The sequence below is a fragment of the Cherax quadricarinatus genome, chromosome 18 (assembly GCF_038502225.1).
Source record: "Cherax quadricarinatus isolate ZL_2023a chromosome 18, ASM3850222v1, whole genome shotgun sequence".
Lineage (NCBI taxonomy): Eukaryota > Metazoa > Arthropoda > Malacostraca > Decapoda > Parastacidae > Cherax > Cherax quadricarinatus.
The window spans coordinates 32,961,945-32,989,712 of NC_091309.1; the positions used below are offsets into that span (position 1 = coordinate 32,961,945).

General features: G+C 36.9%; 1 protein-coding gene across 7 annotated transcripts in view; it reads left to right on the forward strand.

Moving 5' to 3' along the window:
- The window catches only part of LOC128689482 (nucleolar transcription factor 1-A), a 193,463-nt gene that overhangs the window by 24,702 nt on the left and 140,993 nt on the right, over window positions 1-27,768 (forward strand). For 6 of the 7 annotated variants that reach the window (XM_070086392.1, XM_070086388.1, XM_070086394.1 and 3 more), the window contains 2 exons: window positions 8,164-8,359; window positions 20,443-20,575. In XM_070086392.1, the coding sequence (XP_069942493.1) occupies window positions 8,164-8,359; window positions 20,443-20,575 (329 nt within the window). Of the gene's footprint in view, window positions 1-206; window positions 1,270-8,163; window positions 8,360-20,442; window positions 20,576-27,768 lie in introns of those variants that run through there. The other variant, XM_070086391.1, reaches the window with a different exon arrangement.

Sequence of the window (27,768 nt, forward strand, 5' to 3'; positions counted from 1 at the left end):
CCAGAGAGTTAAAATACACATACACTACACTCAATATTTACCTTAAAATATGTGTAGTGTTAATATAGGAAGAGAGGTGAGTAGTATTTATTTGTAGGAAGTCAGTGTAGGTAGTCAGTAGGTGTAGCTGGTAGGTGTAGCCGGTAGGTGTAGCCGGTAGGTGTAGCCAGTAGGCATAGCCCGCCTGGGCCACACCTACCGGCTACCTACACTGTGGCCCAGAGCCATATTATTAACATCGACATACCTTGTTCACTGAATTTAATCGTTTCTAACAACTATCTTTAGATGCCATCATAAACGAAGGGAGAAGTAATGAATAATCATGCCTAAAATTGTAAACAGAAGCGGAGTGGGGGAGTGGCTGGGCCAAACGCAGATTCATACAGGTTTTCTCTGATGGGTGAGCAGAGAAAATGTAATGTTGTCCCTCCACCCGGCTACCACACAGGTCCACAAGTATTATTATCAGAGCACATATAAAACATGCAATAAATGCCAGACAACAAGTTTATGCTAACTTATATTAAGTTAGCAATAGAAATAGGCATTAAAAACACAATAAAAGGTAAGATTCACACAGAGTGCACTTATTACTTACCTTAAAATATTAATATTAATGTGTGAAAGGTGAGTGGCAGGGTGTTTATTGAATAAAACCAGAATAGCACACCATCATCCTCTAACTTGGCACTTAAAGCAAGAGGCTTGTGACTCCTCTTTTTATCACAGCTAAGCTTAGACACCATCGTCAATGAGAGCCAACTAGCTAACGAAAGAGTAAACGAGAGAGAGAATGAGATACAGAGTTTAGACAGTGTAAGAATACAAACTGAACAGGTAGTGGGCGATCACTTGGTCAGGCAAAATAAATGCGTATTAATATGTGTCTACTTTTAGTTCATTCACGTACATTTGTAAGAGTTTGTAAAACATTTACCTCAATTTTTTTTTATTATAATAATAATTACCTCACAATATAAATACTCTAACATTGTGTACAAGTTGTACAAGTTAGTACAGAATAAACAAACAGCAACACACCATATTTAGAGTGAATGAAGATATTATTATTATTATTATCATAATAAAAAGCACTAAACCCACAAGGGTCGTGAATTGCTATATATAGAGTGAAGGCATACGAAAAGAATATTTTTCTACAGTTATCCCCCAGTTTGACTAGAGAAAACGTAATTCTTCCAACACTGCCTACACAGCTGCTTTGTAAACAGATCTCATATTCACATCAATTTTTATTCTGTGAGTGTATGTATCATGTTTATTCAAGTTTATTCTCTATAATGGTTACAGTGTGGGGTTTACAGGTTTTGGGTATTTTGTGGTTTACATGTTATAAAATACTAATTACAGAGGGGGCCACTAGGACACCTAGCATGGCTAGGCATTTCGAGCAGACTTAGATTAATTCTTAACATTAAATCCTTACAGATTATGGTATTAAGGCTAAGTGACTACATCATAATTTGTGAGTTTAGCAATGTGAATGCTTTTGTTTTGGCACAATACAAGGTGTCTATATTTGAGTATCATAGGCAAACTTATGACTAGTTAGGATTTATTATTTTAAGATTAAGATTAGTATTTCTGGGTTTATAGTCAGTGGGTGAGTGAGTGTAATTTTGAACCACCAGGTGGTTATCATGTAGTTAGTTGTCGGGGTGGATCAGGGAGATAAGATATTTTCAAACTGTAGTTTTGAAAGTGATGAATGTGTCTGAAGTTCTAGAGTTTTCAGGTAGGGTGTTCCAGATTTTAGGTCCTTTGAAATACATTGAATTTTTGAAAGGTTTAGTCGAACACGGGGAATGTCATAGAGATGTTTGTGTCTAGTGTTATGCCTGTGGATCCTGTCACAACTATCAAGAAAGTGTTTTAGGTCAAGGTTAATATTGGAATTTAAGGTCCTGTAGATATAGATTGCACAGTAGTAAGTGTGGATGTTCTGAACAGGGAGTAAGTTTAGATCTTTGAAGAGTGGGGGTGTGTGTTGCCAGGGATGGGATTTAGTGATTATTCTTACTGCGGCTTTTTGTTGGGTTATTATTGGCTTTAGGTGTGTTACTGCAGTTGAACCCCAAGCACAGATATCATAGGTGAGGTATGGATATATAAGTGAATGGTATAGTGTGAGAAGGGCAGTTTGCGGCACGTAGTATCGTATCTTGGAGAGGATCCCCACCGTTTTGGATAATTTTTTTGTTATGTGTTGGATATGGGTGCTGAAATTTAGGTTGTTGTTGAGGTATAGGCCAAGGAATTTTCTCTCATTATGTCTGGCAATTAGAGTGTTGTTGATCTTAATGTTAAGTTGCGCAGCACCTGCTCTGCTACCAAACATAATACAGTGGACCCTTGACTAACGCTATTAATCCGTTTCTGAGAGCTCATCGTTAGTCAAAATTATCGTTAGTCAAGTTAATTTTCCCCTTAAGAAATAATGGAAATCAAATTAATCCGTGTAGGACACCCCAAAGTATGAAAAAAAAATTGTTTTTACCACATGAAATATTAATTTTAATACACACAAACTGAAGAAGACATGCACAGTTACATGACACTTACCTTTATTGAAGATCTGGTGATGATTGTTGGGATGGGAGGAGGGGAGAGTGTTGATGGTCTTAGTGTTTAGAAGGGGAATCCCCTTCCATTAGGACTTGAGGTGGCAAGTCCTTTTCCGGGGTTACTTCCCTTCCCTTTAACCCTTTGAGGGTTTCGGACGTACTAGTACGGCTTACGACCCAGGGTTTTTGACGTACTAGTATGCCTAAATTCTAGCGCCCTCAAATCTAGTGGGAGAAAGCTGGTAGGCTTTCATATGAAAGAATGGGTCTATGTGGTCAGTGTGCACAGTCTAAAAAAGATCCTGCAGCACACAGTGCATAATGAGAAAAAAAAAAACTTTGACCATTTTTTTGGAATAAAACAGCGACTTTGCACTGTATTTTCGTATGGTATTTATTGTTGTATTCTAGTTTTCTTGGTCTCATTTTATAGAATGGAAGACATATTACAGAAATTGAGATGATTTTGACTGGTTTTACAATGAAAGGTACCTTGAAATTGAGCTCAAAGTATCAGAAATGTTCGATTTTTACCAAATTTCAAAAGTAAACAAATCGTGCCAAGCGTGCAATACACATCAACTGGTGAGTCTAATATTCTTTCACAAGTGCACCAATAATATTTATACCATTTTTTACACTAATGCAGTAGTCTGCATAACAGTAAATCTTATATTTTTTGTGAGAATAAAAATTCAAAGTGGAAATCAAAAGAATATAAGAGGGGCCTTGAGACGTGACTAATGACCAGAGGAAATGTCATTTTAGTGCCAGGAATGTCTTTCTTGTTTATTCTGGACCCTATTCGGAAATTGGCATCTTTTGAAATTTGTGTGAAATTGGCAAAATTGCTAAATTCTGACCACTGTACTGGATAGTTGAATTTCATAAATGGGTGGTTTCTTGCACCCATTCGATAGAAAAATGGAGTTCTAGCGAAATATTCATGTTTTTTGTCGACTAGTACAGTGGAATTGGCCGAAAATGGGGCTCAAAGTGGGCAAAATCGCCGATGCGTAAACATCGCTGAGACCGCTAACTTTGCGAGAGCATAATTCCGTAAGTTTTCCATCAAATTTCAAACTTTTGGTGTCCTTATGATCGGGAAAAGATTCTCTATCTTTTCATAAGAGAAAATAATTTTTTTTTTTTTTTTAAATTTGGCCGACCCTGAGAACGAGTTTTGGAGAGGGCCTGTCGACCCTCAAAGGGTTAAATCTCTCAAACCAACCTTTGCTGGCCTTAAATTCACTCACATCACCACTAGTTGCTGGCATTTTTTTCATTAAATCGTCATGCAACTTCCTAGCCTTTTCACATATGATCGCTTGAGAGATGCTATCTCCTGCTATCTGTTTTTCATTTATCCACACCAATAACAGTCTCTCAACATCTTCGAGTACTTGCGATCTCAGTTTCGAAAACAAGTTGCACCTTTGGCAAGAACAGCTTCCTTGATTGCCGTTTTCTTGGCCACAATAGTAGCGATGGTTGATTGGGGTTTTGTGTACAACCTGGCCAGCTCGGAGACACGCACTCCACTTTCATACTTAGCAATGATCTCTTTCTTCATATCCATAGTAATTCTCACCCTTTTTGCTGTAGGGTTGGCACTAGAAGATTTCTTGGGCCCCATGGTGACTTATTTTGCAGGTGCAATCACTAAAAAGGCTGTGATAACATGAAATGTTCCGATTGTATGCTTGGAAGCGACCGCGGTGGCTGGCTGGCTTGTAAACACTGGCCAGAAGTGGACGCGTCTGATGGAACAAATAGTGTTGGTCGAGTTTTTTAGCGCTAGTCGAGGCAAAAATTTTGCGTTAAAATGTATCGCTAGTCGGATTTATCGTTAATCGATACCATCGTTGGTCGAGGGTCCACTGTATAGTAGGTTTTGCCAGTGTTAAGTGTAATTTTATTGGCTGTCATCCAGGTCGATATTTTGAGCAGATCCTCATTAACCCTTTGAGGGTCGACAGGCCCTCTCCGAAACTCGTTCTCAGGGTCGGCTAATTTAAAAAAAAAAAAAATTATTTTCTCTTTTGAAAAGATAGAGAATCTTTTCCCGATCATAAAGACACCAAAAGTTTGAAATTTGATAGAAAACTTACGGAATTATGCTCTCGCAAAGTTAGCTGTCTCGGCGATGTTTACGCATCGGCGATTTTGCCCACTTTGAGCCCCATTTTCGGCCAATTTCACTGTACTAGTCGACAAAAAACATGAATATTTCGCTAGAACTCCATTTTTTCTATCGAATGGGTGCAAGAAACCACTCATTTATGAAATTCAACTATCCAGTACAGTGGTCAGAATTTAGCAATTTTGCCAATTTCACACAAATTTCAAAAGATGCCAATTTCCGAATAGGGTCCAGAATAAACAAGAAAGACATTCCTGGCACTAAAATGACATTTCCTCTGGTCATTAGTCACGTCTCAAGGCCCCTCTTATATTCTTTTGCTTTCCACTTTGAATTTTTATTCTCACAAAAAATTGAAGATTTACTGTTATGCAGACTACTGCATTAGTGTAAAAAATGGTATAAATATTATTGGTGCACTTGTGAAAGAATATTAGACTCACCAGTTGACGTGTATTGCACGCTTGGCACGATTTGTTTACTTTTGAAGTTTGGTAAAAATCGAACATTTCTGCTACTTTGAGCTCAATTTCAAGGCACTTTTCTTTGTAAAACCAGTCAAAATCATCTCAATTTCTGTAATATGTCTTCCATTCAATAAAATGAGACCAAGAAAACTAGAATACAACAATAAATACCATACGAAAATACACTGCAAAGTCGCTGATTTATTAAAAAAAAATGGTCAAAGTTTTTTTTTCTCATTATGCACTGTGTGCTGCAGGATCTTTTTTAGACTGTGCACACTGACCACATAGACCCATTCTTTCATGTGAAGGCCTACCAGCTTTCTCCCACTAGATTTGAGGCTGCTAGAATTTATGAGTACTAGTACGTCAAAAACCCCTACGCGTAAGACGTACTAGTACGACGAAAACCCTCAAAGGGTTAACAATGGTGTTGAGGGTGGCAAGATTAGGGTGGGAGATGACATAAGTCATGTCATCAGCAAAGAGAATGGGTTTCAGGTGTTGGGGTATGTTTGGAAGATAATTGATGTAAATGAGGAAGAGCAGGGGTCCAAAGACACTTCCCTGCGGAACTCCAGTATCAAGTGGCCGTATTGATGAGGCTGTGTCTTTAATGGTGACATACTGATACCTATTAGAAAGGTAGGATTTAGGTCAGTAAAAATTCCTAGCGGATATTCCTTATTTTCCAATGCTGTGTAAAGCAGGTCTAGCATTTTTATAATTGCATCATTAGTGCTTTTATAATTGCATCATTAGTGCTTTTATATGCTATGTAACGGGTTTCATATATAATTTTGAGGAACATATCATAGATGGATTAAAGAAAGTGCCTATATTAATGTAAAATAAGACATTTAATGTGCCCAAGAGTGATTATTATTACGTAGTATTGGCGTCATGAGTAGAGAGAGACTTAGCGATTTTAATGTGTACCTGCACACCAGCACAGTATGTAAGTATATTTAGGTACAGGTACACATAAGTTTAATTATCAGAATATGCACATATGAAATACACAGTAACTTTAAAATGCTTGAAATTTTGGAAAGTTTCCTGACATAATAGATGTGGTCACGGAGAATGTAAACAAACCGGGTGGGGCATGCCGTATTTGAAAGACCGCTTGCCATATAGCAAATTTTGGTCATAATTTGACATCGCCATATTAGCGGAATGCCGTAAGGTGAAATGCTGTAAAGTGGGGCCCTACTGTATAAATTCTCATTCTTTGATTTTTACCGCTTCACTTCAACCACTCCGGAAAATGTAGGTCACTGAACCAACGTAATTTCATTGGGATAAAATTTGCTTGTAATTGACCAGTCCTTCTTTTGCAACCTATCTCATTGTACTTATGATTGTATTGAATTACTCAATCAATACTGCTGGCTAAAATTATAGATTAGTTCTAGATATAAGTACTAGTATGTAAGCCTTATGATTGGTTTGCCCAAAATGCATTTACATAATTAGTGGGTTTCTTCTAAGCCTTATTTATTTATTAGAATAAGATTTATTAGAAAATTTATTAGAGCAAGGTCAAATTCAAAATATAAACAGTTCAAATGTATAACTACTGTAACTAATTTGCATGGCTTGGAAGAAATATAATTTTTTAATTTAAATTTTTTAACTTCATATCTCATAACAATTTTATCTATTGGCTCATAAGAACATAAGAACATAAGAAAGAAGGAACACTGCAACAGGCCTACTGACCCATGCGGAGCAGGTCCATGTCCCCCCCCGGATTAGACCACTGAACCCCCCCCCAGATTAGCCCAATGACCCACCCAGTCTGGTCATCTCCACTCAAGGTTGGAGCACTGCACCAGACCCAGCAGCACAAGCTAGTCAGGTCCAACTCACACCCACCCACACCCACTCATGTATTTATCTAACCTATTTTTAAAACTACACAACGTTTTAGCCTGAATAACTGTACTCGGGAGTTTGTTCCACTCATCCACAACTCTATTACCAAACCAGTGCTTTCCTATATCCTTCCTGAATCTGAATTTTTCCAACTTGAAACCATTGCTGCGAGTCCTGTCTTGGCTGGAAATTTTCAGCACACTATTTACATCCCCTTTATTTATTCCTGTTTTCCATTTATACACCTCGATCATATCCCCCCTAATTCTATGTCTTTCGAGAGAGTGCAGATTCAGGGCCCTCAGTCTATCCGCATAGGGAAGATTTCTGATACATGGGATCATCTTTGTCATCCTCCTCTGTACGTTTTCCAGAGCATTTATATCCATTCTGTAATAGGGTGACCAGAACTGAGCAGCATAGTCTAAATGAGGCCTAACCATGGATATGTAGAGTTGAAGAACAACCTGAGGACTTATATTATTTATACTTCTAGATATGAAGCCCAGAATTCTGTTAGCTTTATTGCGAACACTAATGCACTGCTGTCTTGGTTTTAGATTACTGCTAACCAGAACTCCTAAATCCTTTTCGCAATCAGTAGTACTGTATTAAGATCTACACTATTTAGTTAATATGTGGCATGGTTATTTAACTGTCCAACATTTAGAACTCTGTATTTGTCAATATTAAACTGCATCTGCCACTTCTCCGACCATTTCATCAGTCTATTCAAACCATCCTGGAGTGCTCTAGTGTCCTCATTAGAATGAGTTGGACGGCCTCATTTATGATGACAACATATCTGTTGCAGTGTTCCTTCTTTCTTATGTTCTTATGTTTGTTTGGTAATCTGCCCTTCCATATTGTATGTATCCTCTTTTCTGTGTTCTGGTTCAGTGAATCATGTAATAGGAATAGCAACTTAAATTTGTGATAAGGATGTGAATAATGTTTCATCATTTATGACTTTGCATTTGTATTATTTAACATGGTCTGGTATTTTTAAGAAGAACATGATTGTTTAATGAGAAAATGTTTTTTGTAAATATTTTATTTTGTCTTAATTGTGTCTTTTATACAGAACCTATACCTTGGACAGTTAAGGATATATGCACTCTTATTACAAGAATGAAGCAGATATTATGTAAATTAGACAACAAGTCCTGTGTGTTTGCATTGAAGAAAGTTGATTGGGAGCAAGTCTCATTTAGTCCTTACTCTGCCAAAGATTGTGAAACTAAGTTTCGATATATACTACAAAAAATAGGAGCAGTAAAGTAAGTCACATTTGTTTTTATAGCAGACTCATATACTTATGTACGTAGAATCAAGCTCCAGCTCTTAGGGCCTGGCTTTTGATGGGTAATTAATTGTGCAGTGTATTTGTATGCATGTACTTATGTATGTAGGAGCCAAGCTCCAGTTATTGGGTTCTTCCTCCAAACAAGTGATTATAGTGTACTTATGTACATATGTACTCCTCCATAATCAATGATGGATTGAGTGATGTCTGCCAAGCCTCATAGACATTGTCATATTGAAAATAGAGAGGGTAAACTCTTTAATGTCTGATCTTTTGGAAAATTTTCTTACAATACTGCTTATTCAGACTAAAAATGATATAAACAATATTTTTAATTTATTTTGTTTATATTTTTCTGTTTCACTTCTCAGTGGGGAAGTGAAACAGAATTCTTCCTCCATAAGCCATACATGTCATAAGAGGTGACTACAATGCCGGGAGCAAGGAGCTAGTAACCCCTTCCCCTGTATATTATTGCTTTAAGTCATTTCTACTGTAGTTCCATTGTTAACCTTGACCTTACTGTTAGCATTACTATATGCCTGTCCTTTGTTTTTTAGATGGGCTAGAAAACCTAGCTCCAGAAGGCCAGTGGATGTTAATCTATTAAACAGGTCATCATCTAATAATGACTCATGTAAGGATACACTTTGCTGTTTCCTAACAATTAACCCTTAAACTGTCCAAACATAGATCTACATTTGCATGCGTAGCACTCCGACCTTGATTTTCTCCATAAGAAACAATGTAAAAAAACATAGATCTACGTTCGGAACACTACGTGAGCAAACGTAGATCTACGTTTGGACAGTTTAAGGGTTAAAATACCACCACCACTGCCTTGCTATCAGCAATGCCACATTTAAACTCATGGATTTAGCCTCTGCTACCTTCCTTGCCTAAGTGCATTACACTGGCTCATTGGTCTCAAACTAAGGAGATTTGTCTTTTCACCTCACTCAATTTGGTTTTTAGCTTCCATTTGTGTTTCTTTGTCTAGATCTCATTACTGTTTACCTGGAGTTTACCTGGAGAGAGTTCCGGGGGTCAACGCCCTCGCGGCCTGGTCTGTGATCAGGCCTCCTGTTATGTCCTCTTTATTACTGCTTCTTTGAATATTTCAAGTATTGTGGCCATATCCCCTTTATTCATTCATGCCTTTCTGACAGCTCATGTGAGATACATTACCTAGTTTCCTCTCTTTTCTTATCCTCATTTCCTGCACTTATCATAATGAGGCTGTAGGGTGATCCTTGTTTATTCCCTTGTGATTTTTCTTTAGGGCACTCTACCCAGGGCAAGTGTTCCAAAGAACCACTTAGAGCAGAAATGTGTTCTAATCTGATTGTATTTAGGGAGCACTACCAAGCACATTTGTTGCAATCATATTTGAAAAGAATTGTCTCTGCTGTATGTTGGTCTTATAAATGTTATTAAATATCCTCATTGATTATTTTGAATATGAATATAATAATTGTAATAAGAATATTGAATATTGTCCGCCTTAGGTTAATAATTAAAACTATAGTTCCTCTCTTCCAAACCTATTAAAGCCATATAGTATGAACTGGTGGAGTGTTCATTTATCTTATATTCATTGTAAACTCACCTAATGACCATATGTACAAATTTACTGCACTGTTATTGCCCTGTTCATCTTAAATTAATCTTAAGTTTGCCCAAAATGCTCTACATATGAAGGGGCTTTTGGCATGTGCACTCAGTTCTTATACTCCTTTGTATAAACATGTATCATCCTAATATAAAGTTCTTATTCTTATTTTGTATAAATAGTATAAGGATCAGAGGCAGTCATTGCTTCAAACTCAAATTCAAATTCAAAGTTTATTCTCTATAAGGATTACAATGCTGAGTTTACAGAATTTGGGTATTGTGTGGTTTACATGTAGTAAAATAATAATTACAGAGTGTACCACTAGAACACCTAGCATGGCTAGGCATTTCGGGCAGACTTAGTTTAAATCTTAAATTTAAAATATTACAAATTATGAGGTAAGTTGGTATTATGGCTAAGTGACTAAACACTAGTTTGTGAGTTTAGCAATGTGAATGCTTTTGTTTTGGCACAATACATAGTTTCAGTATTGGAGTATCACAGGCCAACTTATGACTAATTAGGATTCATTATTTTAAGATTGAGATTGATATTTCTTTTTATGGTCAAATGGGTGAGTGAGTGTAAGTGTGAACCACCAGGTGGTATTTGTGTAATTAGTTGAGTTGTGCTCATTTTTAGAACAAGAAAATAAGCACCATCATTCCTGATGACTTGTAGGAGGCACTTTTCTGTGTTTTATTTGTAGTGATTAGAGTATTATATCAGTGCCTTGCCTCTCTCTGCCAAGTTGTTCAGCACCTTCAACTCACTCACAACTTCTTGAATTACCATGAATAAAGGTTCAGAAAATCACCCTGAAGGATCTTTCTTTAGGAAGTTCTGATCCAAACCAAGGTTGCCAAAAAAAAAAAAAAATAAGTCATTTAATTGACCATTAAAATATAAGAAAACACTTCTTTGATGGTGTTCAGGTCAGCAACTCTTCTACTGGGAAAAAATGCTTGTGATATTTATTGATGACCTTCATCCTTTTCAACATCTCTCTTATATGTAATGTTTCAAGCATCTTGTTGAGGGCAAAAGGGAGGCCCTACATATTATTAGAAGAGTGTACGTAGTTAATAAAGTGGACACTGAATGTATACAGGAGGGCCCCATTTATACACAGGTTAGGTACCAGGCTATCACTGTAAAGTGAAACAGCATTTTTTCACTTTCAAATGTACAGTAGGGCCCCACTTATACGGCTGGTTAGGTTCCAGGCTACCTCCGTAAAGTGGAACACCCTTTTTTTCCACTTACAAATGCATACAAACACTAGATAACAAGTTTACACTAACATATATTAAGTTAGCAATAGAACCAGGCATCAAAAAACAATAAAAAAGTACAATACACACATAGTGCACTCATTACTTACCTTAAAATATTTAGTCTTAATCTAGGGTGAGACAAGTAGTATTTATTGTAAGAAATCAAGTGTGGTATGTATGGTAGTCAGCCAGGCTACCATACCAGGCCACCCCACCCACACATACAATTCTATGATATTTAAGCATCCCAGAGCGATAAAATGTTTATACAGTTCACTCATTACTTACCTTAAAATACAGGGTGAGATGAGTAATATTTATTGTAAAAAATGAAGTGTGGTATGTATGGTAGTCAGCCGGGCTACCTTACCAGGCCAACCCACCTACACATAATATTCTATTACATTTAAGCATCCCAGAGCGATAAAATGTATATACAGTTCACTCATTACTTACCTTAAAATATTTGTAGTCTTAATGTAGGGTCAGGAGTAAGTAAATGAGATAAAACGAATAAATGAGAGAGAGAAAGAATGAGTGCATGAGAGAATACAGGCGCAGAGTTATGTAAACAAACCAGGCGAAGGTAAGTTTTGTAAACAAAGTGTACACGTCTGGTTTGTGTACAAGTTACATTGTGTACAGGTTGTCTCTACATTGATACTGTAGAATAAATAAAGAAGAACACTGCCATTCTCATGTAACATCATTTTGAGAAAAAATGATGCTCTGAGTGAAGGCAATGGAAATAAGTCACTCTGACTTTTTTGGGTTAGCCTAGGTTCTCTACACATATGTTGTTATGTATGATAATCTATGTAACTGTATTTGTGTATACCTGAATAAACTTACTTACATACATACGAAAGGAATAATTTTCTACAGTTACCCCCAGTAACACATTTTCTCTTATGTTAGATTAGAGAAAATGTTATTCTTGCTGTCACTTGTACAAGTTATCTGGCTACCACATCTCATATTTATGTTTATTTATTCTATTGTAGGGTGTATTTATCATCTTTTTATGTTATGTATTGTGTTTATTATATAATTTTGAAAAAAATATCATGGATGGATTAATGAAAATGTGTATATTAACGTAATATACAACATTTAATGAGACTCGGTGATTATTATTATTATTATTATTATTATTTCTAATATGGCGTCACTTGTGCAAGTCGTCTGCTACCACATCTCATATTTATGTTTATTTATTCTATTGTGGGGTGTATTTATCATCTTTTATGTTATGTATCGTATTTATTATATAATTTTGAAAAAAATATCAGATGGATTAATGAAAATGTGTATTTAATGTAATATATGACATTTAAATGAGACTCGATGATTATTATTATCATTACTAATATGACGTCTGGAGACATAAGACACTCTTACTGATTTTAATGTGTACCTGCATGCCAGCACAGTATGTAAGTTTATTTAAGTACAGGTATACATAAGTATAATTATCAGAGTATATATAAAATATGAAATAACTTTTAAAAACATTTGAAATTTTGGAGTTTCCAGACACAATGGAGAGACTTAGTGCTTACTGAGCTCACGAAGAATGTAAACAAACAGGGTGGGGCGCGGTGACCGTATTAGAAAGTCAGGTGGGGGGAGCCGTATAGCGAGTTTTGGTCATAATTTGAAATGACCGTATTAGCGGAATGCCGTAAAGTGAAACGCCATAAAGCGGGGCCCTGCTGTATATAAAAGCCTGATAAAAATGTTTACACTATCCTATATTAAATGAGCAATAGAGCCTAAAAAAATGCACATACAGTACACACATTACTTACCTTAAAATATTTTTGGCCTTAGCTCATAGTGAGTGGTGAATATATTTATTGTAGGAAGTCTGAATAAATGAAGAATGGGTATAATTGAAAACCACAGCATGAGTGAAATCCTGTAAAGTGAAGCTCTGTAAAGTGGGGTCCTCCTGTATGTGAGGTGCTATCAGAAAGTTCTTGTACCCAAATTTTTGTGCATGTTCTGGGTGATATATGGTGGTGGCATAGATTCTGCTGCATAGAATCTATGCCATAGATTCTGTGTGGCAAATTTCGGTGTGGCTGGTCATCATTCTATTGAGGTTAGATAGGCATTTTTTATCATATTGCAATTTTTGTGTGTAACAAAATGGAATCTTTAAAAGAAGCAACAGCACATACATATGAAATTATTGTTCAAGCTCACTTACACTCACTCACCCATTTGACCATAAACACAGAAATATCAATCTTAATCTTAAAATAACGAATCCTAACTAGTCATAAATTGGCCTGTGATACTCCAATACTGAAACTATGTATTGTGCAAAAACAAAAGCATTCACATTGCTAAACTCACAAACTAGTATTTAGTCACTTAGCCATAATACCAACTTACCTCACAATTTGTAATATTTTAAAGTTAAGAATTAATCTAAGTCTGCCTGAAATGCCTAGCCATGCTAGGTGTTCTAGTGGCCCCCTCTGTAATTAGTATTTTAAAACATGTAAACCACACAATATCCAAATTCTGTAAACTCAGCATTGTAATCCTTATAGAGAATAAACTTGATTTGATTTGATTTAAAATGGCTAGTGAAACACACAAAATGCTTCAGTAAGCTTTTGGCAATGAAGCAGTGTGTCGGACAAAGTGTTTTGAATGATATTCTTGATTCAAAGCAGGACAAACTTCAGTTGAAGATGATGAACACTGGTTGTCCATCCATGTCAAAAATAGACACCAACATTGAAAAAGTGAGGAAGGCTTTTTATTAATATCAGAGTATCCAGGACATTACACGTGCTGTGGGAATTTTTTATGGATTTTGTCAGAGCATTTCGACTAAAAATTTGAACAAGAGGTGGGCGGCTGCAAAATTTGTGCCCTGCTTGCTGACTTAGGACAAAAAGATCATCATTTTCTGGCTAAAAACAACATGGTAGTTGTCTTCTACCTTCTCTACTCTCCAGATGTAGCTCCCTGTAATTCCCTTTTCTTCTCAAAAATAAAAATGGCACTCGAGTGGCAGTGTTTTAACAGTGTGGAGGAGATTTGTGTAGAATCACAGGCTGCATTAGATGGCTTTTGAAAAGAAGAGTTCCAAAAATGTTCTGAGAAGTGGTAGAGGCACTGGGATCAATGATTAGTCTCCCAAAGAGAGTACTTCAAGGAAGACAACGTTATCTGGGTGATTCAGCAAGCCAATATTTTTTTTTTTGCACTTTTGGAACTATTTGAAAATACCTCATATGTATAGGACTGTCATCTTACATCTTTTCTAAATATTCATCCTTTTTTATTTTTAAATAAGCTTTGCACTATTCACAAATGGGACTTGACAGAATTGATCTCTTTGAGGAGTTATTGACATAAAGAATATCATGAACAACAATTGCTCTCTCCTTTTCAGTGTTTCCTGTCCCACTATAATTCCTTGCTTTTTGTATGTTAGGTACTGAATGACTCTGGCGAGTAAATCTTGGATTGAATGTTTCCTTCTTATACCATACCTTTGTTTTTTTTTCTTCAGAGTTTAGTATTATCCCTTAATCACTACCCTCTGTATTATTCTGAAGTCTCAGAACTGACCCTGGACATTCAGCAGGGGATGTCTATACAGTATATCAACTTTATAGTTTTGATTAGTGTACAGTAGGGCCCCACTTTATAGTTTTGATTAGTGTACAGTAGGGCCCCACTCATACGGCAGGTTAGGTTCCAGGCTACTGCCGGAAAGCAGACATCACTGGAAAGCAGAATGCCATTTTTTTTCATTTATAAATGGATATAAATGCCAGATAACAAATTTACACTAACATATATTAAGCTAGCAATAGAACTAGGCATTAAAAGCAATGAAAAGTAAAATACACACATAGTACACTCATTACTTACCTTAAAATATTTGTAGTCTTAATATAGGGTGAGAGGTGAGTCGTATTTATTTGTAGGAAGTCAGGTGTGGGAGGTATGGTAGCCTGCAAGGCCACCCCACCTACACATAATATACTATGACATTTAAAGTGCACCAGAGCGATAAAATGCATATACAGTACACTCATTACTTACCTTAAAATATTTGTACATAGTCTTAATGTAGGGTGAGAGGTAAATAGTAATTATTCATAGGAAGTCAGATGTGGGAGGTATGGTAGCCTGCCAGGCCACCCCACCTACATGCAATATACCTCGACATTTAGAGCGCAGTAGAGCGATAAAATGCATATGCAGTACACTCATTACTTACCTTAAAATATTTGTAGTCTTTATGTAGGGTGAGAGGTGAGTAAACGAGGTAAAACAAATAAACGAGAGAGAGAGAAAGAGAACGAGTAAATGAGAGAGGAGAGAAATGTGGAGAATATAAACAAGCAAATAAATGTGTCTAGTTTTGGTTCATACATGTAGCATCTCATATTTATGTTAATTTATATTACTGTGGGGTGTCTTTATTATGTTTATATGTTACGTAGCGTAACATATAAACATGGTAGATGGATTAACCCCTTGACTGTCACAGCCTCAAATCATTTTTTCTTATGAAATGATAGAGAATCTTTTCCCGATTGTAATGACACCAAGAGAACGAAATTTGATGGAAAACTGACGTAATTACACTCTCGCAAAGTTAGCGACCTCAGCGATATTTACAAATCGGCAATTTCGCCATCTTTGAGCCTTATTTTCGGCTAATTCCATTGTTCCAGTCGACCAAACTCATAGCTATTTCTTTAGAACTCTATTTTTTCTATCGACTGAGTAGAAGAAACTGCCCATTTACCGATTTCAACTACCCAATAACGTGGTCAGAAATTTGCAATTTGGCCAATTTCACAAAAATTTAAAAATATGACAATTTCAAATTAGGGTCCAGAATGAACAGTGCAGACATTCTTGTCTCTAAAATAACATTTTCTTTGTTCATCAGTCATGTCTCCAGGCCCCTTTGATATTACTCTTGCTTTCTATTTTGAATTTTTATGCAAACAAAAAATAGAAGATTTACTGTTATGCAGACTGCTGCAATATTGTAATAATTGTATAAATAATGTCAACCCATTCATGACTGCATATTAGAATGGCTACTTGGACATTTATTGGAAAATGACATCATTTGTTAACTTTTGAGCATCAGCAAAAATCATACATTTCCCCTATTTTGAGCTCCATTTCAAGGTTCTTTTTATAGTAAAATCAATCAAAATCACCTCTATTTCTATAATATGTTTTCCATTCTATCAATTGAGTCCAAGAAAAAGAGAATACAACCATAAATACTATACGAAAATAGACCACAAATTTGGCATTTTAATTAAAAAAACAGTCGGAGTTTTTTTTTCTCATTATGCACTGTGTGCTGCAGGATTTTTTTATATGGTGCACACTGACCACATAGACTCATTTTCTCACATGTGGGCCTACCAGCTTTCTCCTGCTTGATTTGAAGCCGCTAGAATTTATGAGTATATATAAATATATATGTCAAAAATGGTGGCTCGTAAGACGTATATATACAACCAAAACAGTCAAAGGGTTAATGGATTAATGAAAATGTTTATATTAATGTAATATACAACATTTAATGTGCCTCAGAGTGATTATTATTATCATTATTAATATGTCATCCTCAAGACTAATAAGACACTCTTAGTGATTTTAACGTGTTCCTGCATGCCAGCACAGTGTGTAAGTTTATTTAGGTACAGGTACACATAAGTATAATTATCAGAGTATATATAATAATACTGATATATCAGATCATTATTTAGTTGTAGCTGCAGTTACAGTAAGAGGTAGATGGAACAAAAGGAAAATGGCAGCAGCAAAAAAGAGAGAGGTGAAAGTGTATAAACTAAGGGAGGAGGAAGTTAGGGTGAGATATAAGCAGTTATTGGCAGAAAGGTGGGCTAGTACAAGTATGAGTAGTGAGGGGGAGGGGGTTGAAGAGGGTTGGAATAGTTTTAAAAATGCAGTATTAGAATGTGGGGCAGAAGTTTGTAGCTATAGGAGGGTGGGGGCAGGAGGAAAGAGGAGTGATTGTGGAATGATGAAGTAAAGGGTGTGATAAAAGAGAAAAAGGTAGCTTATGAGAGGTTTTGACAAAGAACAAGTGTTATAAGAAGAGCAGAGTGCAGTGGTACCTTGGGATACGAACTTAATTTGTTCCAGAAGGCTGTTTGAGTGCTGATGCTGAATGAATTTGTTCCCATAAGGAATAATGTAAATTAGATTAATCCATTTCAGACCCACAAAAATACACTTACTTAAATACACTTACATAATTGTAATAATGTTGGTAGAATTACCGACAATATGTAAAGTAAAAGGACACAAGTGCAACTAATTTGACATTTTATTGTGGCAACATTTCGCTCTCCAGGAGCTTTGTCAAGCTTGACAAAGCTCCTGGAGAGCGAAACGTTGCCACAATAAAATGTCACATTAGTTGCACTTGTGTCCTTTTACTTTACTTACATAATTGTTTGGGTTTTGAGCTGTTCGTATCCAAGATACGATACTATGTATCCAAGATACGATACTATGTGCCGCAAGCTGCCCTTCTCACACTATACCATTCACTTATATATCCATACCTCACCTATGCTATCTGTGCTTGGGGTTCAACTGCAGCAACACACCTAAAGCCAATAATAACCCAACAAAAAGCCGCAGTAAGAATAATCACTAAATCCCATCCCTGGCAATACACCCCCCCACTCTTCATAGATCTAAACTTACTCCCTGTTCAGTACATCCACACTTACTACTGTGCAATCTACATCTACAGGACCTTAAATTCCAATATTAACCTTGACCTAAAACACTTTCTTGATAGTTGTGACAGAACCCACAGGCACAACACCAGACACAAACATCTCTATGACATTCCCCATGTCCGACTAAACCTTTACAAAAATTCAATGTATGTCAAAGGCCCTAAAATCTGGAACACCCTACCTGAAAATTCCAAAACTGCAGACACATTCATCACCTTCAAAACTACCATCAGGAAACATCTTATCTCCCTGATACACCCTGTCAACTAATAATACGAATACCACTTGGTGGTTCACACTTACACTCACTCACCCATTTGACCATAAACAGGAATATCAATCTCAATCTCAAAATAATGAATCTTAACTAGTCATAAGTTGGCCTGTGATACTCCAATACTGAAACTATGTATAGTGCCAAAACAAAAGCATTCACATTGCTAAACTCACAACTAGTATTTAGTCACTTAGCCATAATACCAACTTATCTCATAATTTTGTAACATTTTAAACCTAAGATTTAATATAAGTCTGCCCGAAATGCCTAGCCATGCTAGGCGTTCTAATGGTACACTCTGTAATTATTATTTTACTACATGTAAACCACACAATAACCAAATTCTGTAAACTCAGCATTGTAATACTTATAGAGAATAAAGTTTGAATTTGAATTTGAATTTGAATAAAAGAAAGGTGAAGAGAGTGGTGAGAGAGTGCAAAAGGAGAGCAGTGGTAGAGTGGGAGAGGCACTGTCAAGAAATTTTGATGAAAATAAGAAAAATTTTGGAGTGAGATAAACAAGTTAAGAAAGCCTAGGGAACAAATGGATTTGTCAGTTAAAAACAGAGTAGGGGAGTTAGTAGATGGGGAGCTGGAGGTACTGGGTAGATGGCAGGAATATTTTGAAGAACTTTTAAATGTTGATGAAGAAAGGGAGGCAGTAATTTCATGCACTGGCCAGGGAGGTATAACATCATTTAGGAGTGAAGAAGAGCAGGATGTGAGTGTGGGGAAGGTGTGTGAGGCATTATGTAAAATGAAAGGGGATAAAGCAGCTGGAACTGACGGGATCATGACAGAAATGTTAAAAGCAGGGGGGGATATAATGTTGGAGTGGTTGGTATTTTTATTTGTTTAATAAATGTATGAGAGAAGGGAAGGTATGTAGGGATTGGCAGAGAGCATGTATAGTTCCTTTATATAAAGGGAAGGGGGACAAAAGAGATTGTAAAAATTATAGGGGAATAAGTTTACTGAGTATACCAGGAAAAGTGTACGGTAGGGTTATAATTGAAAGAATTAGAGGTAAGACAGAGAGTAGGATTGCAGATGAGCAAGGAGGCTTTAGAGTGGGTAGGGGATGTGTAGATCAAGTGTTTACATTGAAGCATATATGTGAACAGTATTTAGATAGAGGTATGGAAGTTTTCATTGCATTTATGGATTTAGAAAAAGCATATGATAGAGTGGATAGGGAAGCAATCTGGCAGATGTTGTAAGTATATGGAATAGATAGTAAGTTACTAAATGCTGTAAAGAGTTTTTATGAGGATAGGGAGGCTCAGATTAGGGTGTGTAGAAGAGAGGGAGAATACTTCCCGATAAAAGTAGGTCTTAGACAGGGATGTGTAATGTTTCCATGGTTGTTTAACCTTCTTTTTTTTTTTTTTACATTTGAAAACGTGTAAAAAAACTTTGATCTACATTTTTTTTTTTGTTATATTTGAAAATATGTAACAAAATGTAGATCTACTTTTGGAGCACTACACATACGAATGTAGATCTGCTTGGACCGTTTACGGGTTAATATTCAATTTAGATATAATTTTGTAGTTTCCAGTGGTGTTTAGCACATATTTTCTACTCTTATAAGCCACTCCATGTTTGTGAAGAACAGTTTTCTAGTATGCTTTTAGCACTTCTTCTTTCTTAGTTCACAGCATTGGGAGGTATACAGGTTTATACATTTTGTGGATTTGACTCAAGTTTACCATGAGCTCAATGGTCATATTCACAACCTGCCACCATCACTTTTCAGTAATGATTATTTAGTGAAATATGAGCTAGAAGGTTGGATGCAAAAGGGAAAGATAAAATTTGGAAATAAATAACCATAAAAAAGAATGGTACATCAGTGGGAGATGGCCACTGTGTTAGAAAAATCAAGTAAAAGATAAATGTTTAACTTTTTCCACTTAAGATCAGGTTTAATGAATAGATTTAATTAAAGGGAAATGAGGGATTAGTAATAAGACTTGCACTAATTTAGTGAGTAATACTGTAATTGTTTAAGTTTTTCTGTCAGTGTTGAAAATAACATTCTTAGGAATAGATCCTATATTTAAGACTGTTTATGCACCCTCATCCTTGTCTTTTTCAGAACTATGTCAGTGGTTCTCTCAGAGATAGAAAGTAAAGCCATAAATGGAGAGTTTAATGACCATTTAATTTTGGCCCCAAGGAATATGTTTATTAAAGATTTCATTGAAAGAAGAAAAGATATTTCACCCTTAGTAAGTATTTAATTTACATTATTAATTATATCTTTTAATCTAGATTTGAAGTTTGATGTACTATAAAAAAAAATTACATTGGAACCTTGACTTACAAGTATCCCAGCGTACAAGTTTTTTGAGATACGAGCCGTCCCTAGGTCGATTTTTTGCTCTGAGTTACGCCCCAACATTTGAGTTATGAGCCAGCTCCCCTCCCCTTCCCCCTCAACCTAAAACCTGGACACCTCGCTTGTTTATCTATGATTTCATGCTTTAATTCCATGGAAATCATTCTCTTTTTCTTCTCAGCACTGTCCTTTACACTTACTTTCTTAGGACCCATACTTAGAAAAACGAAATTTGGCCAAATGACTGTCAAAAATGTAAACAGAGCATGAGAGAACTGCTCCCACAGTGAGGTAAACAGTGCAATGAGTTTGCGGCATTTGTTATAATAATAATAATAATAATTATTATTATTATTATTATGTATTATTATTATTAATTTAGGTAACTAGAGCACAAATCCAAGTCTCTAGATCGAAAGCCCCTCTCCAGTGTCAAGGTTATTTGATGCTGGTGAGGGGCTCTTGATCTAGGGGAATTAAATTTGTGCTCCAGTTCCCTAAATTAATAATGATAATATAATAACAATAGAGCTTCACTTCCCGAAATTAATAATAATAATATAACTAATTTAATAATAATAATAATATTATTATTATAATAACAACAATAGAGCTTCAGTTCCCTAAATTAATAATAATAATAATACATAATACATATGCAATAATAATTCAGAATGCTGCCACTAGTTGGCACAGCTGATGGCAAAACATCTGGTAAGCAGTACACATGTTTACATCGCTGTGGGAGCAGTTCTATTGTGCTTGAATGCCTTTTTTTTTACAATCATTTGGCCAAATTTCTTTTTTCTAACCATGGGTCCTAAGAAAATAAGTGCAAAGGACAGTGCTGAGAAGAAAAAGACGATGTTTTCCATGGACTTAACCAGGCAATACATCATACGCTGCACCCTCAACATCTTCCACCCTCAACTTCCTCCACCCTCAACATGCCCCTACCCTCAACCTCCCCCACCCTCAACATCCCCCACCCTCAACCTCCCCCACCCTCACCCTCCCCCACCATCTCTACTCCAAGTGTGTAAGTACATGTACACTTTATATAAACAGTTTTTATAAGATATTTATTTATAAATACATTGTTTCAGTGTTTTCCTTAGAAAACTAGTGATCTACTGCAGTTAGCTTTAAAAATACTCTGTTTTCTCTTACAGTAAGAGCATGGGAAGATACTGAAGTCAAAGTTGAACATAAATGGCAAACGCATCTGCTGCTGCCTCTGCCACCATATTATGGCCTATTTTATTCATTCTAGAGTATAAATCATGTTTCTGTGTTAATTATATTGTTTATTATGTCATACTAGATGAAATGTGATAGATAAATAAGCCATACAGTTGATAATAGCATCATATTCAAGTATTTTTTTCTTAGTCTCCAGAGTGCAGGAACGGATTAATGGCTTTTCATTTAATTAAATGAGGAAAATTAATTTAATGTACGAGTAAATTGAGTTATGAGCTAAGTTACAGAACAGATTAACTCGTAAGTCAGGGTTCCACTGTACTTTTAAAAGTTTCTCCTGTTCTTTTCTGCTTGTGCTAAAAGTCTGTATGTTCTTGGAAGAGGCAACATGATCATGGAGCATGTATGTTGAGAAAGGTATAGGAATAGGTGTCCTCTTTATGTAGAAGATTCTGCCAGACCCATGGCAGATGTAGTACGGCATTCTCATTAGGTCATCGTTATTTATGTCTTCGTTGTGGGAATTTTTATTATGCCTTGAGAACTACACTCATAACAGAAGTTTAATATGCTTATTATGCACCTCATGCCCATCCTGTGGGTGGTAGTCAAAAGATTACAGAGGTACATAATGGGTCCAGGGACTGGGCCCCAAAGTTCTGATAGCTGAACAAGGTACAAAGGTAATGAACTCACAAGTTACAAAGATAATGACTCATGTAGGTAAGTAAGTAAATTTACTTACTTACATTTATACACGGCTACAATCATGAACAAATTATATGGAATAATGAGCAATTCACACGTCCACACCCGGTCACATCTATGAGTTATTGGTGCAGATATTAATTGTTGGGTCTCTCTCACACACACACACACACACACACACACACACACACACACACACACACACACACACACACACACACACACACACACACACACACACACACACACAGGACAGAGACAGGATGTTCCAGAGAGGGGACACAGAAATAATGGGTCACAATTGGAAGCTGAAGACTCAGACGAGTCACAGGGATGTTAGGAAGTATTTCTTCAGTCATAGAGTTGTCAGGAAGTGGAATAGCCTAGCAAGTGATGTAGTGGAGGCAGGAACCATACATAGCTTTAAGACGAGGTGTGACAAAGCTCAGGGAGCAGAGAGAGAGAAGACCTAGTAGCGATCAGTGAAGAGACAGGGCCAGGAGCTAAGTCTCGACCCCTGCAACCACAGTTAGGTGAGTACACACACACACACACACACGCAAGCATGCACGTCTGCGCACGCGGGGCCAGGAGCTGTGACTCGACCCCCGCAACCACAGCTAAGTGAGTACACACACACACACACAAATAGGTGAGTACACACACATACATACGAGTATACATACACACACGAGCACAAGCACTCACACATATATAAGTACACAAATGAGGGAATTTGCATCACACATAGAATTACTGGTAGAATTGGGGTATCACATAAAAGCGAATTCACATGTAGCAAACCCACATAAAACAAGAAATTACTGTGCAAGGGCTCCCAACTAACTGATATTTCAAGCATACAGTACTCTTAGTGAGTTTGTGTGCGAGGGGCTTGGACTTCCAGCAGGCATGCGTGAGCATGTTTAATAGGAGTGAATGGAGACAATTGGTTTTTAATACTTGACGTGCTGTTGGAGTGTGAGCAAAGTAACATTTATGAAGGGATTCAGGGAAACCGGCAGGCCGGACTTGAGTCCTGGAGATGGGAAGTACAGTGTCTGCACTCTGAAGGATGGGTGTTAATGTTGCAGTTTAAAAACTGTAGTGTAAAGCACCCTTCTGGCAAGACAGTGATGGAGTGAATGATGGTGAAAGTTTTTCTTTTCCGGGCCACCCTGCCTTGGTGGGAATCGGCCAGTGTGTTAATAAAATAATAATAAAAAAATCTTTTAATATAGTTTTAATGTCACCTTTTCACCATTTATGACATTTTTAGTATATTAAAAATAGAACTAGGCATTAAAAACAATAAAAAAGTAAAATACACATACAGTACACTGGTCGGTGAGCTGGGTGTAAGTCTGAGCGGTCGTTAAATAGGTAGGTCATTAAGTGAGGAGTACTGTACCTGTAAATATGTCCTAGTGTTTGCTTACATGTTTTTCTTAACCATATATAGTAATTACCTGTTTCTCGCTACAGGAGCAGAGCTGTGCTCATAGCCCATCTTCAGTAAACTTGTTGTCTTATAATTTTTTAAAATTTCTAATTGTTGTAACATTTCTTACCTTGTCTTTTAATTTATTGTATTGGTCTTCCACTGTTTGCCACGAAAATTTTCTTGTATCTCTTCACATACTTCAGCCTCTTGTTTTTCCTGTTACATATATTAACCCCTTGAGGGTCCAGACCCCCAATCTGAAAAGTATCCACAGAGTCCAAAAATTTTCAAAAAATAATTTTGTTATTTTTTCTTATGAAATGGTAAAGAATCTTTTTCTGAAAGTAATAAAACAAAAAGTACAAAATTTGATGGAAAATTGATGAAATTATGCTGTCGCGAATTTTGCTGAGTCAGCGATATTTACGCATCAGTGATTTTACCCACTTTGAGTCTTATTTTAGGCCAATTACATTGTTCCAGTCAACCAAATTCTTAGCTATTTCGCTAGTATGCCTTCTGTTTTATTGAATGAGCACAAGAAACTGCCTGGTCAACTGTTTCAACTACCCAATAAAGTAAAGGTTGGATGCGAGAAGTGGGTCATAATAAGCGTGTATGCACCTGGAGAAGAGAGGAATGCAGAGGAGAGAGAGAGATTTTGGGAGATGTTAAGTGAATGTATAGGAGCCTTTGAACCAAGTGAGAGAGTAATTGTGGTAGGGGACTTGAATGCTAAAGTAGGAGAAACTTTTAGAGAGGGTGTGGTAGGTAAGTTTGGGGTGCCAGGTGTAAATGATAATGGGAGCCCTTTGATTGAACTTTGTATAGAAAGGGGTTTAGTTATAGGTAATACATATTTTAAGAAAAAGAGGATAAATAAGTATACACGATATGATGTAGGGCGAAATGACAGTAGTTTGTTGGATTATGTATTGGTAGATAAAAGACTGTTGAGTAGACTTCAGGATGTACATGTTTATAGAGGGGCCACAGATATATCAGATCACTTTCTAGTTGTAGCTACACTGAGAGTAAAAGGTAGATGGGATACAAGGAGAATAGAAGCATCAGGGAAGAGAGAGGTGAAGGTTTATAAACTAAAAGAGGAGGCAGTTAGGGTAAGATATAAACAGCTATTGGAGGATAGATGGGCTAATGAGAGCATAGGCAATGGGGTCGAAGAGGTATGGGGTAGGTTTAAAAATGTAGTGTTAGAGTGTTCAGCAGAAGTTTGTGGTTACAGGAAAGTGGGTGCAGGAGGGAAGAGGAGCGATTGGTGGAATGATGATGTAAAGAGAGTAGTAAGGGAGAAAAAGTTAGCATATGAGAAGTTTTTACAAAGTAGAAGTGATGCAAGGAGGGAAGAGTATATGGAGAAAAAGAGAGAGGTTAAGAGAGTGGTGAAGCAATGTAAAAAGAGAGCAAATGAGAGAGTGGGTGAGATGTTATCAACAAATTTTGTTGAAAATAAGAAAAAGTTTTGGAGTGAGATTAACAAGTTAAGAAAGCCTAGAGAACAAATTGATTTGTCAGTTAAAAATAGGAGAGGAGAGTTATTAAATGGAGAGTTAGAGGTATTGGGAAGATGGAAGGAATATTTTGAGGAATTGTTAAATGTTGATGAAGATAGGGAAGCTGTGATTTCGTGTATAGGGCAAGGAGGAATAACATCTTGTAGGAGTGAGGAAGAGCCAGTTGTGAGTGTGGGGGAAGTTCGTGAGGCAGTAGGTAAAATGAAAGGGGGTAAGGCAGCCGGGATTGATGGGATAAAGATAGAAATGTTAAAAGCAGGTGGGGATATAGTTTTGGAGTGGTTGGTGCAATTATTTAATAAATGTATGGAAGAGGGTAAGGTACCTAGGGATTGGCAGAGAGCATGCATAGTTCCTTTGTATAAAGGCAAAGGGGATAAAAGAGAGTGCAAAAATTATAGGGGGATAAGTCTGTTGAGTGTACCTGGTAAAGTGTATGGTAGAGTTATAATTGAAAGAATTAAGAGTAAGACGGAGAATAGGATAGCAGATGAACAAGGAGGCTTTAGGAAAGGTAGGGGGTGTGTGGACCAGGTGTTTACAGTGAAACATATAAGTGAACAGTATTTAGATAAGGCTAAAGAGGTCTTTGTGGCATTTATGGATTTGGAAAAGGCGTATGACAGGGTGGATAGGGGGGCAATGTGGCAGATGTTGCAAGTGTATGGTGTAGGAGGTAGGTTACTGAAAGCAGTGAAGAGTTTTTACGAGGATAGTGAGGCTCAAGTTAGAGTATGTAGGAAAGAGGGAAATTTTTTCCCAGTAAAAGTAGGCCTTAGACAAGGATGTGTGATGTCACCGTGGTTGTTTAATATATTTATAGATGGGGTTGTAAGAGAAGTAAATGCGAGGGTCTTGGCAAGAGGCGTGGAGTTAAAAGATAAAGAATCACACACAAAGTGGGAGTTGTCACAGCTGCTCTTTGCTGATGACACTGTGCTCTTGGGAGATTCTGAAGAGAAGTTGCAGAGATTGGTGGATGAATTTGGTAGGGTGTGCAAAAGAAGAAAATTAAAGGTGAATACAGGAAAGAGTAAGGTTATGAGGATAACAAAAAGATTAGGTGATGAAAGATTGAATATCAGATTGGAGGGAGAGAGTATGGAGGAGGTGAACGTATTCAGATATTTGGGAGTGGACGTGTCAGCGGATGGGTCTATGAAAGATGAGGTGAATCATAGAATTGATGAGGGAAAAAGAGTGAGTGGTGCACTTAGGAGTCTGTGGAGACAAAGAACTTTGTCCTTGGAGGCAAAGAGGGGAATGTATGAGAGTATAGTTTTACCAACGCTCTTATATGGGTGTGAAGCGTGGGTGATGAATGTTGCAGCGAGGAGAAGGCTGGAGGCAGTGGAGATGTCATGTCTGAGGGCAATGTGTGGTGTGAATATAATGCAGAGAATTCGTAGTTTGGAAGTTAGGAGGAGGTGCGGGATTACCAAAACTGTTGTCCAGAGGGCTGAGGAAGGGTTGTTGAGGTGGTTCGGACATGTAGAGAGAATGGAGCGAAACAGAATGACTTCAAGAGTGTATCAGTCTGTAGTGGAAGGAAGGCGGGGTAGGGGTCGGCCTAGGAAGGGTTGGAGGGAGGGGGTAAAGGAGGTTTTGTGTGCGAGGGGCTTGGACTTCCAGCAGGCATGCGTGAGCGTGTTTGATAGGAGTGAATGGAGACAAATGGTTTTTAATACTTGACGTGCTGTTGGAGTGTGAGCAAAGTAACATTTATGAAGGGATTCAGGGAAACCGGCAGGCCGGACTTGAGTTCTGGAGATGGGAAGTACAGTGCCTGCACTCTGAAGGAGGGGTGTTAATGTTGCAGTTTAAAAACTGTAGTGTAAAGCACCCTTCTGGCAAGACAGTGATGGAGTGAATGATGGTGAAAGTTTTTCTTTTTCGGGCCACCCTGCCTTGGTGGGAATCGGCCGGTGTGATAATAAAAAAAAAAAAAAAAAAATAAAGTGATCAGAAAATGGTAATTTGGCCAATTTCACACACATTTCAAAATATTCCATTTTCAAAATAGGGTCCAGAATAAATAATGCAGACATTCCTGGCACTACAATAACATTTTATCTATTCATTAGTTATGTTCTCAGGCTTTACACATGAATTCCCTTTTCATTTTTTATTCAAACAGAATTTTTAGTCACACCAAAAAATAGATTTATTGTTATGCAATATTGCAATAATTAT